Source organism: Peromyscus leucopus, chromosome 4 (assembly GCF_004664715.2).
Source record: "Peromyscus leucopus breed LL Stock chromosome 4, UCI_PerLeu_2.1, whole genome shotgun sequence".
Classification (NCBI taxonomy): domain Eukaryota; kingdom Metazoa; phylum Chordata; class Mammalia; order Rodentia; family Cricetidae; genus Peromyscus; species Peromyscus leucopus.
This window is the reverse complement of record NC_051066.1, coordinates 9,017,549-9,033,058: the sequence shown is the minus strand read 5'-3', so window position 1 is coordinate 9,033,058 and position 15,510 is coordinate 9,017,549. Positions and strand designations below refer to the sequence as shown.

Below are 15,510 nucleotides of genomic sequence, written 5' to 3'. Positions count from 1 at the left end.
TCCTTTCTCCCCCCACCCTCCTCCAACGCAGGTACCTCGAGGTTATGCGGAAGTTGCAGAAGACATACAGGATGGAACCTGCAGGCAGCCAGGGCGTGTGGGGTCTGGATGACTTCCAGTTCCTGCCCTTCATTTGGGGCAGCTCACAGCTCATAGGTACTAGTGGGTGGTCAGGTCTCTACCTTGAACCCCCAAGTCTCCCCATTGTCCTTCCTCCTGCCCAGGGCACACAGTGACAGCCTGTAGAGCAGGACATTAGACCAGCAGTGATGGAGGCTGATCGCTGTTGACTCAGTGCTTTCAGCCAGTGTGGCCAGCTGGAGGAGGTGACAGTGGAGGGCCACCAAAATGATGGGTAGTGACATGGACTGGAGCAGCGGCATGTGCCTGGTGCATAATGGACTGGTGTGCATGCATGCACCTCCTGGCAACAGCTGTGGGGCTCACTTGAAAATTAGGGCCTGTTGGTTTGTCGGTCATCGGTGTCATCCACTGTTGGTACTGAGATCTGTGCAGGGCATATGAGGAGTTGCTGCCAGTGCCGTCCCCTGTGTGTGCAGGTTCTCAGTTTGAAATGGTTGTCTAGGCATGGGCAGCATCTTGGGATCTGCCATTGGGCAGGGTTAGTGATCATCTTTAGTTCTGGGCAGAACGAACTGCTACTAATTAATACTCACAAATGCCTAATGGCTGAGAACTTGCCATTCTAGACACTTCCACCACAGTCTTCTCAGGGACCCCAGGAAGATTTAAGGGCAGGCACCTTACCTAGTGTGGCCCCAGCCTCTGGTGGGGTAGAGGGTGATCCTGTTCCAGTCTTGTTGCATAGATGCAGAACCTTGAAGGCTGGACTCATCCATCCAAGGCCTCACTGCCATATGCTGAGCTGAGCTGGATTTGTTAGGACACATTCCTGTATCACCGTGTATACCCTGTGCGTGGTTTCATTGCACAAGCACTTAGTGTGTGCCTCTTACACCATGGTGTCTTCTTGACAGAGTGAGTGTGTACAGTTAACTCCACTAACTAGTCTGTAACTGACCTGTCTCTGAATGCTGGGACTAAAGGTGTATACTACCACACCACACCCAGCTGAGATAGCTTTGAAGGTAGATGTCCGCTCTGATTGTGCTGACAAACCAGGAGCAGAACTGTTGTCCTGGGTACGGGGGCACACGGTACTTAGCTGTGTCTGTTACCTCTGCTGATTGGCAGCATGGCTGGCTTGTGTGCACCAGCGTCACCATAGTACATGCATGGTGGCTGGCTGTGTCCCGTGGACACCTCACTAGGTGGCAGAGATTTCTCAGTCCCATTATGATCTCTATGCAGCTAGGCAAGCGCTCCCCCACAGCTCTACCCCAGCACACCATGACAACGGATGTAAAATACTGTGCTAGGCACCTTGTGCTCAGGCTGGATCAGGGCTGTTCTGAAGGCCAGGCCTCTGCTCTCCCCAGACCACCCCCACCTGGAGCCCAGACATTTTGTGGATGAGAAGGCGGTGAGCGAGAACCACAAGGACTACATGTTCCTTCAGTGCATCCTGTTCATCACTGAGGTGAGAGCCACAGCAGCCTCTGGTGGGCAGCTTCGGCTACCAAGGCCTGCTTGCCCATGCCAGCCTTCTCCCAGACCCGGGAGGACTCTTTCATTGTTTGGCTTGAGTTACAGCCTCACTCTGCTGCCCAAGCTGACCTTAAATTCATGACAATTTTCCTGCCCAACCTACTAACTGCTTGGGATTACAAAATAAGCAGCCATACTCAGCTCCCACAGGGCTCTTGAGCTAACGACTAAGTTGTAGTTATTAGCTAGACTTGGTGACTGGCAGCAGGCCTGAACGGGTGGCAGACAGTGTGGCGGGGGGCAGCCTCATCCCTCCGGGCCCAGTGAGGTCTGTAGAGCCATGCTTAGAGGAGCTGCAGTGACGGGCATGGTCAGCTCTCTGTCTTCGTCTGTGCTTCAGCAGTGTGCTGGAGGTGACACAGGCAGCCTCCGGGGACAGTCACTGGGCCCTATACCACCTGGCAGATTCCCTGACGGGAAGCTCTCGTCTCACCAAGGCAGGATTCCCTATAGTGTGTTGCTGGAACATTCCCCAAAGTGGCTTTGGGCCTTTGAAAATTCATGGCCTTGGGCCCACGCCAGCTTTCTCACTTAGAATCTTGTGGACAAGAGCCAGGAGCTCAAGGGGCCTATAGTCTCAGGGCCCTGCTTCTAGCAGGTGTTGGAACTTTTCGTTCTCCCACCGATACCTGTAAGCTCTCTCCCCCAAATTTAAAGTCCTGTCTTCCTTCTCTTCCCATGCCCACCGGCATGTCTGCTCTGTGGAAGTACACATGGACTCCCGGGAGCCTGTGGACGCTGCGCTCAACTTCCTGTTCTGAGCCCCTGAGTAGGGAAGAGCCTGGTTAGCAGCCTTGACTCTTAAGTTCCTTCTGGTCAGCATTCGCCTCAGGCTTCTGCCAAGCTCAGAGGCCAGAGGGGAATGACACATTTTCCCAAGTCAGCAGATGGAAGCAGGCCTGACGGCCGGCCGCAGAGCGCTGCTTGGCTCTTCGAGATGTGCTGCCTTCAGCAGAGTGGCAGGCTCAAGGTCAGAAGGACCTGGGGGCAGCCTGGCTCACTGCCTTGAGAGGCGGCTCTGCAGGGCTCCTTCCGAGTGGAGTGCGGGCTGGGGAGCTCCAGGATGAGGGGAAGATCTGGATGGGAAGGAGCCGCACATTCTGCAGAGCTTGCTGCTGGAGGCCAAAAGCCTAAGCTGTTTCTGCCTCCCCTGGCGGCCTGCCAGACCCTTGCATCCTTGTCAGTAATTCTAACAAGAGCCAGACTGGGCTCAGGGACTGGGAAGTGATCCCACACTAAAACTTAGTGTGTTTGTTTGTTTCTGCTGGTATAAAGCCCCAAAAGCTTTCCCAAAGTTTGGGACAGAGGACCCCATAGAAGGTAGCCCAAAGTAACCGCGAGGTGGCGCTAAAAGCGCATTGCACTCGGTGCTTTCAGTAACAGAGGTGGGAGGACGCGGGAGGGGTGGCTTTTGGCTGGTGTGCACCTTCTCTGCAAGGCTTGGTTTTCTCTTCGTTCCAGGCTCTCGGGTCAAGCTCTGGTTGGTTGCTAGGCACTGTGGGTAGCAAAGGGCCTTTTTGCCTGTCTGGCTTGGCTGGTTGCTGTTGCAGCATTCTCTTGTTTGACAGTCTTCGCCCCTCCACCAGTACCCCATGCGTTTCAGAGGAGTGGGCGGCGTTTTAGGAGCTCTGATCAGTGAGTGAGTGGCTTGATTAGGATCACCCAGACCCTGGCGCCCAGCGCCCTGGAAGTCTTCGAGGTGTTCAGGGCTCGGTTGCCTTTGGAGACCTGAAATCCCTCCTGGTAAAACAAACCCAAGGAAGTGGGGAAGGAAGCGGCTTCCCTTTGCTGACCTTGTGTTGGGACTGCCTTGATAGCTCCGGGCAGGGCAGGGCAGCGGAGGAAGCCCACCTTGCGGGGCTCCTCCTGCTCCAGGAAATGCAGCCCTGGCGCCTTTAAGAGTCCAGGGCAGGCAGGAAAAGAATTTCAGTTTCAATCTGGCTTCTAAATTTGGAGTTTTGGGAAGGGAGGGATCAGATTTCAGCTGGAAGGGAAGGAGCTGACAGGAAGGCGCTGTGCTGAGCCTCCCCCACCCCGCCCATCCCCCTCAGTTACTGACAGAGGAACCATTTACAAAAGGCCGATTCTCTGGGGAGTGGAGAGGCAGGAACGCAGCGTCTGTGAGTAATTTCCTGCTCAATATGGCTGCTCTGACTCACACGATTCCCCTGGGGTCACTGCGGGACTGCAGTTGCTTGCTCGTTCTCGCTCTTTCTCTCTCTTCTCCCTTTGTGGCTAGAATGAGCTAATTTTTTTTTTCTTCTCACCCCCGATTCCTTTTCCCCCTCATCTGTGTTGTTTTTTTTTTTTCTTTCTCTGAGTTGCAGAGCCTCCTTCTGAAGGACTTGGGAGACCTGAGGCCCTGAGGCCTGGGGGTGGGGTGGCCTCTCAACTCTGCAGCCTGCCAGAGAGCCCTTGCTGAACCTCCCTTGCTGGTGAGCGAGGCTGGGCCTCCAGGCAGTCTTATGTCCCTCTGTTTGTCTTTGCCCCAGAGCCCTTGCTGAGCACCTGCTCTGAGACAAAGCAGTTGGCAGTTGGCTCAGAGGGTCGGTCTGTCTGTCGGCAGGGGACCTGGTCTACAGTCCAGCAGTCTCATGCCTCTGGCCTGCAGGTGTGCAAGGTGAGGGCAGGAACTAGAGAGGCTCAGGGTGGAATCTTTGCAGGGGTGTTAGGATCCGTCTCAGGAAGCAAGGGCCTTGTAAACTTTGGTGCCTCCTGTTCCTGGTCAAGGAAAGACTCCACAAATGCCTGGTAGAGAGCAGGGCTGGCTTTGGAAGTCTGGTGACCTCACCACTGGGGAGGGGCCACTGAGACAGGCTCTCCTGGGGACTTTTGCCAAGGGAGGGAGAGATGGGAAGTCGGCGGTGTCTCTAATGTAAATCTAGACGTTGTTCTTACTGAAGTAGAGGCCTGTGGGAGTGGACCAGGTGAAGCCACAGCACGAAAGGGGCCTGTGATGTCCCATTACAAAGAATGGGTTTATCCTTTCTCCTTGGACTAACCCGTACCTCCCCCCCACTTCCATGTAGAGCCTCTTCTGGAACCTTCCACTCACTAAGGTCCAAGTCTCTGCTTCCTTGCCAAACTCAGTTACTTTGCTTTTCAGAATCTTTCTCTGTAGCCTGGGGCTGGATGCTGAGTCCTGTTCCTAACATAAAGCTGCCTGTAAACTGGGAAGGGAGTGAGGCGGGTGTGGTGAGCTATGTGGTTAATAAATACAATTGTCCTGGCCTTGCGCTGTGACGGACAGGATCTACTCAGGACACAGGTGGATCTGATGTCACAAGAACCTCCTGGGCTTGCTGGAGCGCTCCTGCCTTCCTGGAGTCAGGTTATTTAGCAAGAAGGACCTAGTGATGGACTGGCCATGTTCCTGCCAATCTTATTGCCTTGCTTATTTCTGCCTTCCTCTTGACCTGGCTAAACAAACCTTCCTCCCATCCTGCTCTGGAGTTGTGGCCTCCTTCCGGTCAGCCACCTGGTTCTTCCCTTTGTCCGCTATGCAGCGACTCTCCACAGGGTCCTCCACAGCCCCTCTCCTGCCCTCTGAGGTCTGCCTGGCAGGTACAGACCAAGCCCGCACAGTCTGGGGAAGAGAGCCTGGTTGCTGTCTGAATGGGAACACGTCCTACTCTCCCAGGGTGCAGATTTTGTCTTCCTAGGGTTGCTAAACTTGATAGGTTTTGGGGCCTTTGTTTTCCAGTCTGTAGGAAAGAAGGGTAAGCGGAGGATGTGGGCAGGAGAGGTGATAGTTTTCAGCAGGGCTTACAGGCCCAGCCCTTCCTTCCCTCAGGAGTATGCCTCCCCATCTCGTGTGTGTGTGTGTGTGTGTGTGTGTGTGTGTGTGTGTGTGTGTGTGTGTGTGTCCCTGCTGCATGAGAGCAGGGATAGACTCCCAGGTGGCCTCTGCCTCGCTAGTTCTGGACTTTTCTTTTCCAGATGAAGACCGGCCCCTTTGCAGAGCACTCCAACCAGCTGTGGAACATCAGTGCTGTCCCCTCGTGGTCTAAAGTGAACCAAGGCCTCATCCGCATGTATAAGGCGGAGGTGAGTGGGGTCTGGCCAGCACGCCTGCCCCGGCTGTCACTTAGTCCTGGGGGTGAGTTCAGGACTGCTGATTCTTTCGGAACCGTGGAGACCTCAGAACCGGATGGGCAGTAGTCACAGGCACTGGGCAGAGGCCCACCTCAGCCCTGTGTAGCTTAGGGATTGACACATCCTTGCTGCTAGAGAAGTTGGAGGCTCTCCTTCTGTCAAATGACCTGAGGCCCCCAAAGCTCTGGTAACCTGAACGTCTCTCCCAAGGTGACTAGGGTATCCTTGGGGTGGGTGTGATCCTAGACCCACTATCGGAACTGAGCTAGCCTCCTGGAGAAGGTGGCTGGGAAGAGGGTGTGGTCAGCGGTGGTCGCTGGCATTCTTTAATGGGAAGGGATAGGTCTTCTCCCCTGCTTTCAGCTCACAGGTCTGGGCTGGGGAGCCCCCCCTGCTGAAAGGGGCCTCCCTAGTTCCTCCATCCTCTCCTCCCCAGAAACGGGGAGAAGACTCTTACCTTCTTTCTCCCTCCCCACGGCCCCTCCCACACCTTGAGCACACTAATCCTTGGAACTCCTGGTCTTGGACCTTGCGCGGCCCCGCCTGCCCCCCAGCCCTGGTATTGTCCTACTGATGCCCATCTCTGATTCTTGACGACATCATCCCTTCTCTTCTGGAGAAGTCAAGTTTCACTGGGCTCAGAGCTCACCCTCTCCATCATCAGAGGCAGGACAGCGGGGAAGGCTCTAGAGGCCAGCCAGATTTGGTAGTGCAAATGTTTCCCGCTTGCCCAGTGCCCTTGGATTGGCCCTGAAGGGGTTAATAAAACATGGTCCCACCAGGTCTGGGCCTGGCCAGCTTTCTTCTGTCTTCCCTCCTGACCCTCTTCCTCTAGACTTCACATCCTATGTTTATGCTTCAGCCCACATACCTCTCATCTGGGAGGCCATTCCTGGAGCTGCCCAGACTTTTTCCGGCTCAGCAGGCCAGGTCCAGCACCTGGGCACCCCCTTGGTCCTGTCTCTACAGCCTTATTTCTGCAGACTCCCAGTGGGAAATACAGAAAAGTCTGACCTGCTGCTGGTCCACACCACTGCAGGGAAGTGTCAGCATGGAGGTGTGTGGCTCCCCTTATATCAAAGGCAGGACTCCAGCTGCCTTCTGCTTCGATTCCTAAATGCTGGCCTTGTGTGTCTTCAAACCTGTCTTGATTCAGCCTTCTAAGGGAAGGCCTGCAACCCTGTCCCCCTTTCAGAGGCAGAAGATCTGCAGATAAGGTACAAGCTGGTGGCATGACACACAGGCCTTGGCAGCCTGGGCCTGAACTTGAAGTCCTGAAGGGATTGCTAGGGATCTCTAGTTGTTGAAGGAAAGGTCAGTGTGACTGAAGACCAGACATTTTACCTGGTGTATGTGGCAGGTGGGAGCCGACCCCTGCCCTGGCTCAGGCCCCCTATGCCAAGGCTGGATTTGTAGTGTAATTCTTCAGCTTGCTGATAGGCGTGAGGACCTCAAGGCTTTGTAGGACCCAGTTTGTGTGTATGTGTGTGTGTGTGTGTGTTTTATTTTTTTGAGGGGGGTGGTATTCAAGACAGGGTTTCTCTGGAACCAGGCTTTCTCTTTAGACCAGGCTGGCCTCAAACTCAGAGATTCACCTGACTCTGCCTCCTGATTGCTGGGATTTTTATCTCTATGAAGAGCTATAAGCCCCTGCCCAGAGGGCCCAGGAAAGGACCTACTTTTTCAGCCCAAATGTCTATAGGGAAGACATTTAAGGCTCACTAGACTTGAAGTACAAGGCCATGGCACCCTGAGCTGCCAACAGAAGCCTAATCAGGCATGGCATTAGACAGCCTCAGGATATGCAATTCACTGTCAGGTTGCCTGACCTGGTTTTTTGAAGAGAAGTATCAGGGGTTTTCTGGGCCTTGTGTGGTGGGGGTCTTTCTGTTCTGAAGGCTACCACTGTACCTGGAGAGTCCTACCTCTCCTTGAATCACAGACCACCCAGCCTGGACTCTGCTGGGGTCAGGAGGTGACAAGCTTCTGAAGCCCAGGCACAGTAGCTGGCCAGTATTGTTGGAAGAAAGGCCCTCTTCCGATGTTTCTCCTGCCCTGGGGTCTTGGACTTCCTCAGCCCTGCGGCTTCTTTCAAGCTCAGGTTCTGCCTGTTCTGTGGACAAAATGAGGACAATTTCTGCCCTTCCCCCCACTTGCCTTTCTGGCTTCTCTTCTTGTGAGCGCTTGAGGCAGGTTGACCTTTGACCCTTTCTGGAATTCCAAGCCCTGGGGGTGGGGGTGGCTTCCAAACTCCCACCACTTCCTGATGACATAAGCACCATGGCAGCTGCCTTGCCTCAGGCCTGGACATGTTGCTCCTCCCTTAGGGACATGCTGCACTTCCCTGCTCCCTGCTGTGCTCAGGCCATGCTCCACTTTGGAGTTCAGTCCTGTCCACTTGTCCTGTGTGTGCCCCTCGAGCTTGTTCTGAAGCTGGTTTCTGGGGAGAGGGAAGGCAAGCCAGTCAGGTTACTCCTTTGACCACAGCCAGAGGCCCTCACCTCCTCCGAGTCCAGAAGTCTTGTTCCCCAACAGCCTACAGGTCCCTAGCACACTGAGAGTTGTGTCTGAGGCCAAAGTATAGGAGGAGGCCAGGCCAGCCAGGCAGATCCTGTCCTCACGCCCTGGCTTGGGCTACTGCCTGGGAGAGTGAGCCTGTGATGACGGCCTGTGGCAGGCGAGGAGATAGGGTCAGGCTTGGGCTCCGGCTCTCTCCTTCTTGCCAGGGGTCTGAACTGGGCTCAGGAAGTCCCCAGCCCTTTGCCTACCATCAGTGCTATTGTCTTGACCTCCACAGGAGCTGTTGCCAAGGTGGGCCAGAGGTGGGCCCACTCCGATTGTCACATTAAAGAGACCCAGAGACTCCCGAGAACGGGTCCTAGCCTCTTCTCGGCCGCGCTCAGATGTCCCCACACCTCAAGGGGCAGGACCGGGGTGTGGGGGTGTGGGGTCTTTTCTCTTTCTGTGCCCGTCTTGGCTTCCACCGTGTGTGTGTCTTTGAATGGGAGGTATCACCCTTCCTTGGATAGGCCAGGGGCTGCTCTGACTGGGTGACTTCAGAGCATTCATGGATACCCCATAGAAGTGGCTTCTGTCTGGGTCCCTGGGATGCACGAGGCCAGCCCAGCCTCACCCCGGTCTCCCTCCTTCCCCAGTGCCTGGAGAAGTTCCCTGTGATCCAGCACTTCAAGTTCGGGAGCCTGCTGCCCATCCATCCTGTCACATCAGGCTAGGAGAGCCTGAGCCGCCAGAGCCACCCTGGCCAGGTTCCTGTCCCCTCTGACCCGGCACCCTCCACCCACCTTGTGTTCTTTCTGTTTGATGAGACGCTCTTTACTGAGATGGGTGCTGAACAGGGCCTGAGTCGGGGAAATTGACCGAAGTGTGGCCAGTTTCTGACTGTCCGTCTGCTGGGCAAGCAAGAAGAGGGGCTGGGACGTGGTCTCAGGGCCCCTGCCCACCCCTGCCCTCCCTGCTTCCTTCCTCTCTAGCCCAGGCCCATATGGAGACAAGGGCGGCCTGCTCTTCCCATTGCTCCCTTTTCCCATGATGGGACTCCTCCTTCAGAGAGGAATGCTGCACCTCCGGAGCGGCTGGTCAGCTTCCCCGAGCTGTCTGCTGTGGGGCTGCAGGCTGAGGCTCTCAGCAGCTGGGGAGGGCTGAGGGCGAGCTGATGAGGTTGGCCTTCTCAAGGTGGCCTGCTAGGCCCCGAGGTTACCTGTGCCCATCCTCATTCTGGCTTCTGTTCCCTGGCCCTTGGACTTGCCGGGTTTCCTGACTGTTAGTACTGTTCCCCTCCTGGGGGTAGCCTAGCTATGGAAACTTCCCTGAGCTCCTGGGAAAGCCTGTAGAGTGGGGGAGGACTGTCTTTCCAGAACTGTCTCCGGCAGGGAGAGAATGGTAGAGACTCGGGGAGGCACTAGGGCTATTGTGTGCGGAGAACCTGGTTTCCCCCGGTCAGTCTTAGGCCTGACCAGTGCTGCCCCTTCTCCCTGCTTCAGTGGCCTTGAGCTTCATCTGAGGCCCTTGCTTGCTGCTCTGCTCCCGTGGGTCGGCCTGGGGCTGGTGTGAGATGGCAGGGGAGGCGGCAGCCCTCTCTTCCGACCCTTTATGAGATGAGGCAAGTGTACCCTGGTCCTGGGCACAGACTCAGAACGGGCAGGACTGCTGAGGGGGACCTAGCCCAGTCAGCAGCTTTCCCCAGTGCTGTGGCTGAGCTGGTCCCTGCAGGCTTCCCTGCCACCCTCCCGTCCTGCACCGCTCCCCTGTGCCTGTGACCACGGAGCCTTTGGGGGGTGGACACTGAGCGCACAGCCCAGGGGCTTGGCCAGAGTTAGCAATGCTCTGCACAGAGCTGGGACTCAAGTCATCGGTGTCACAGGTAGTTTCCCAGGAAAGGCCCAGTGCCAGCCTCCCTTCCAGGGCCAGGCCACCACCTTCCTGGGTCCCTAGCCCTGCGCCTCTCCCTCCCCTGTCCCTGGGTCCCTAGGCCTGCGCCTCCTTTGCTGTTTGGATTAAAGCCTCTGTTTTACACCTGGCCCCTGTGTGAGACATCTTTTCCTGACACGTCTGAGTGACCGTTCCCCGGCAGGTCTCCTCCCCATTGGTTGACTTTGTGGGAATGGGTGTGTGGCAGGGACTCAAGCAGACAAGAGGAGTCAAGTCCCAGCTTCCCCCTGCTCACTCCCAGCGGCAAGGTTGTGGGTAGGTTTCTGAGCTGCTCTGAACCCCAGCACCCTCATCCAGAAGAGGGTACAATCACAAGTGGCGCTGGTGACCCCGAGTCTGGGCCTGGCACATGACACGTGCTGTGTTGTCACTGTAACGTGTGTGTGCCCTCCTGCAGCCAGCGGCTCTGGACTCCCATCAGCCCCTCCGTGGTTCTTAGGTGTGGCCCGTCCTCTGAGTATGGCTGGACGGTGGACTCCTTAGACGCCGGGCAGCCCTGAGAGTGCCTGTCCTGAGACCAGAAGCCTTGCAGCTGGCCCTGGAGGCTTTGCACAGAGGCAGGAAAAGGAGCCTCAGCCCAGCCCTTGTTCTTCCTCCAGACACCCTTGGGTGCCCAAATTCAAGTCTCTGGAGTCCAGCACACTGGCCTTCAAGCCCAAGGCCAGCTGCTTACAATGGAGGGAAACCATGATGCTTGACTTCACCTTTCAGAGCTTCAGTTTCTTGGTCCAAAAAAAAAAACAGGCATAATAATGCATAATAATAGACCATAATAATGGTCTAGAGCTGTGGTTCTCAGCCCTCCTAATGCTGTGACCCTTTAGTACAGTTCCTCATGTTGTGACCCCCAGTCATGAAATTATTTTCATTGCTACTTCATAACTAATTTTGCTGCTGCTATGGATCATAATGTAAATATCTGTGTTTTCTGATGGTCTTAGGTGACCCCTGTGAAGGGTCATTCAGCCCAAAGGGATCAAGACCCACAGGTTGAAAACCACTAATTAATGGCTTATCTGTTTCCCAGGCAATAGCTGTGTGTTTGTGACCACAACATACCAGAAAAAAAACAGCATTATTTATTTATTTATTTTCAAGATAGGGTTTCTCTGTGTAGATTTGGTGCCTGTCCTGGATCCCACTCTGTAGACCAGGTTGGCCTCGAACTCACAGAGATCCGCCTGGCTCTGCCTCCCGAGCGCTGGGATTAAAGGCGTGCGCCACCACCGCCGCCCGGCAGAACAGCATTATTTAGTGGATTGTAATTAAGGAATTAATAGGGGGTGATGGTTTTTGTTACACACAGGCATGTCCAAACTATCTTAGTTAGGGTTTCTATTGCTGTGAAAAGGCACCATGACCACGACAACTCTTATAAAGGAAAGCATTTCATTGGGGCTGGCTTACAGGTTCGGAGGTTTAGTCCATTATCATCGTGGTGGGAAGTATGGAAGCATGCAGACAGACTTGGTGCTGGAGAAGCTGAGAGTTCTACATCTGGATCTGCAGGCAGCAGGAAGAGAGAGCCACTGGGTCTGGCTTGAGCTTCTGAAACCGCAAAGCTCACCCCCAGTGACACATTTCCTTCAACAAGGCCACACTAACTCCAACAAGGCCACACCTTCTAATAGTGCCACTCCCTGTGAGCCTATGGGGGCCATTTTCATGTCAACCACCACACTATCTACTTGAAAGCTGTACAGTCACATTTAAAAAATATATCTTCATGTGGAGCAATCTTCTCATCTATCTGTGGGCACCTGCACTTATGGGCACATACTCACACACAGATGCATACATATACATGTAATTAAAAATAAGGGCTAGGGGCCAGAGAGACGGCTCAGGGGTTAAGAGCACTGGCTGCTCTTTCAGAGGACCTGGGTTCAATTCCCAGCAACCACATGGCAGCTCACAACTATCTGTAATTACAGTTTCAAGGGATCCAACACACACAAACATACATGCAGGCAAAACACTAATGTACATAAAATAAAAATAGATAAATAAATATAAGGGTTAGGCCTGGAGAAGGCTTAGGTTAAGGTCCAGAAGCTCCAGGTTTGGCTTCTAGCACCCACATGGGGCTCACAGCCATTTGTAACTCTAGTTCCAGGGGATCTGACGCCCTCTTTGGCCTCCGTGTGCATTGCATGCATGTGGCACACAATCATGCATGTAGATAAAGCACTCATACATGTAAGATACCTTTTCAAATAAAAATAAGGATCCAGAGAGATGGCTCAGTGGTTAGTCTTTGCTGATCTTGCAGAGGACCTGTGTTCAGTTCCTGGCACCCACATGGTGGCTCGCAACTTTCTATAACTTGAGTTCCAGGGGATCCAATGCCTTCTGGTCTCCATGGGTACTACACACATGTGCTTATATGCAGACAAAGCACAGATTTGTTTGTTTGTTTTTAAGACAGGGTGTCTGTATAGCCCTGTGGCTGGCCTTGAACTCACTACATAGACCAGGTTGCCCTCACACTCAACAGAGATTTACTTACCTCCTGAGTGCTGGGATTAGAGCTGTGCACCATCATGCCCAGCTAATAAAAACAAGATCTTGCCTGGCGGTCCCAGCACTTGGGAGGCAGAGCCATGTGGACCTCTGTGAGTTCGAGGCCAGCCTGGTCTACAGAGTGAGATCCAGGACAGGCACCAAAACAACACAGAGAAAAACCCTGTCTCAAACCCACCCCCTATCCCCCCAAAAAGGTGTTTTTTTTTTTTTAAGTTTTTTCAAGACGGTTTCTCTGTATACCCACCATAGCTTTCCTGGAACTCACTTTGTAGACCGGGACGGCCTCGAACTCACAGAGATCCGCCTGCCTCTACCTCCTGAGTGCTGGGAATACAAGTGAGCGCCACTGCCACCTGGCCAAAAAAAATCTTAAAAATAAAATCTTTTAGCTGGGCGGTGGTAGTATACACCTTTAATCCCAGCACTCGGGGCAGAGTAGATCTTTGTGAGTTTGAGGATAGCCTGGTCTACAGAGTGAGTTCCAGGACAGTCAGGGCTATACAGAGGAAAAAACAAAACCCTGTCTTGAAAAACAAAACAAAAAAAAACAAATTAAAAAAAATAAAATCTTTCATTAGGAAATTTCTTTTTTATTTTATGTGCATTGGTGTAAGGGTGTCAGATCCCCTGGAACTGGAGTTACAGACAGTTGTGAGCTGCCATGTGGGTGCTGGGATTGAACCCAGATCCTCTTAACCACTGAGCCATCTCCCCAACCTTCCCCCCCCCCTTTTTTTTTTTGAGACAGGGTCTCGTGTATCCCAGGCTGCCTCAGATTTGATGATTGGCTGAGGAAAACCTTGATGGACTACTGATCCTCCTGAGTCTCCCCACGCGGTGCTGGAGTTAGAGGCGTGCACCACCATACCCAGTGTGGGAGGGGCAGGAGATTGAACCTAGGGCTTTGTGCATGCTAGGCAGGCTCTCTCCCAACTGAGTCACCACATCTCGGGTCACAAGCTTCATACGTTCATGGTTAGAGTTGAATGTGCCTTGAAGGAGAGGATGTGAGCCCCCAGGGGAGGTAGAATAACCGTGGAGTTGCTGCGAGCGAGCTCCAGGAAACCCGGCTGGGGCTGGGTGGCATCCTGGATAGGTGAGGAGTTTGGGGTTTGGTTTTAGTTTGGAGCCTGAGAATCCTGGGGTGAGCTAAGTGGGTAGACAGCTTGCTTGGGAGGCTGTAGTTATGTTTGGCACATGGATGGGGACTGGTGAGAAGTAGTCCAGTGAGGTGTGTGAAGATGTCCCTCAGAGGCAGGAAGGTGGGAGGGGAAAGCAGGTGTGCCCGAAGACCCCCAGTTCCTGGCTAGCACAGCTTGACTGCTCGTGGTGGGAAGTGAAGAGGGGATGCCCTGGGGGACTGTGGACCTGCAAAAAGATGGGAGGAGGTGTGTCCGGCAGAGAGAGAGGATATAGCCAGCAGACCCTTGCCAAGTGTGAGGAGTGCCCGAGGAGAGGAGGGGCGGGAGAGCCTGGTGCAGGGCTCTGGCCTTCACCCTTTCGGAGGACGCAGGACGGGAAGCACTGGGGGTGGGCACATGGGAATGGAAACAGGTAAGAGTGGTGCTCCCAGGACTGCCTGGTCAGGGCAGTCTTCAGCCCCGCCCTCCAGAGGAAGGAGGTGTGTGCAGTGGGGCAGTGTGCATTCCACGGTGCTCTGAATCACACAGCCTGCCTTTCCTTAGGACAGAAGAACTGTGAGTGGGTGAGACTGGAGGTCGTGGGGAGGTTTTGGAAGGCGGGCCATGTGGCTTTGTGCATGCTGAAAAGGGCCTAGGAGATGGTCCACAGGTGATGATGGAGAACAGGAGAGCTGGGGGAGTCAACCCGGCAGCCAAGTCCAGCCTTCCCAGGCAGCCGGAGGGTCCTTGTCCTGTCCTACAAGAGGGTGCCGACTGGTGGATTGTACCAGGTTTATCTGAGCAAGGAATGGCGAGGCAGGACCATCAACTGCCCTGGTGCCAAAGAGTAGTGAAGGGGTCCATGGGGGAGTGGGAACATTGAGGATATGGGAAGGGGGGGTACATTCACACCTCGGAGATGGGTGAGAGGATTCACACTGCGGTCCATGCTGTATCCATGAAGGCTGACTGCTGTGCTGACATCTGGGTCTAAGGAACCTCGCCGTGGATGGGCATGTCTGCCCACCATCCTCAGCCAAATGGTCCTTGAGAACAAGCCAGACATAGCAGCTCGTGTTTGAGAGTCTGTGTGCGTCAGCCTGGTTTCTTCATGAAGGTAAGAGGAAAGAGCCCCTTTCCTAGAAGAGGTCTCTGCAGGGAAACAAAGCTGGGGTCTCAGTGGCCCCCAACATAGGTTGTATAGTGTGTTTTTTTTCTTTCTTTCTTTTTTTTTTTTTTTCCTTTTTTCTTTTTTGAAACATGGCTTCTCTGTATAATCCTAGTTGTCCTGGAACTCAATCTGTAGATGAAGCTGGCCTTGAACTCACAGAGATACTCCTGCCTCTGCCTCCCAAATGCTGAGATTAAAGATGTGACCAATGTGTTTTTCTTGACTCCACCTAACATCAAGCACTTTCGTAAAGATATTCCAGGGGTGTGGGGATGAGAATGTTCCCTGCTTTCAGGAAATTTACGGGTGGGGGAAACATGGTGGACCAGCCATGGAAGAAGGCGGCTAGTACAGACGGCTGGGCTCCAGGGCTCCCTCAGAAGGCCGAAGAGTGGCCCGGGAGCTGAGTCCTGAACAAGGAGCACAGACCATGGGCATCAGGTGGAGCCTGTGACAACAGAGGTATGTAGGCGTCAGGACACATCTGTGAAGGTGAAGTGGCCTCCTGGAGCTTTGAGT

The 15,510-nt window shown here is 54.1% G+C and overlaps 1 protein-coding gene across 2 annotated transcripts in view; it reads left to right on the top strand.

Annotated features, from left to right (window-relative positions):
• Positions 1-10,262, top strand: part of Ptpa (protein phosphatase 2 phosphatase activator) — a 29,833-nt gene extending 19,571 nt beyond the window's left edge. Inside the window, exons 7-10 of one of the 2 annotated variants that reach the window (XM_028883208.2) lie at positions 32-156; positions 1,461-1,561; positions 5,569-5,676; positions 8,880-10,262. In XM_028883208.2, the coding sequence (XP_028739041.1) occupies positions 32-156; positions 1,461-1,561; positions 5,569-5,676; positions 8,880-8,957 (412 nt within the window). In that variant the 3' untranslated portion in view covers positions 8,958-10,262. Of the gene's footprint in view, positions 1-31; positions 157-1,460; positions 1,562-5,568; positions 5,677-8,879 lie in introns of those variants that run through there. The other variant, XM_037204587.1, reaches the window with a different exon arrangement.
• The last annotated feature ends 5,248 nt before the right edge of the window (positions 10,263-15,510 follow it).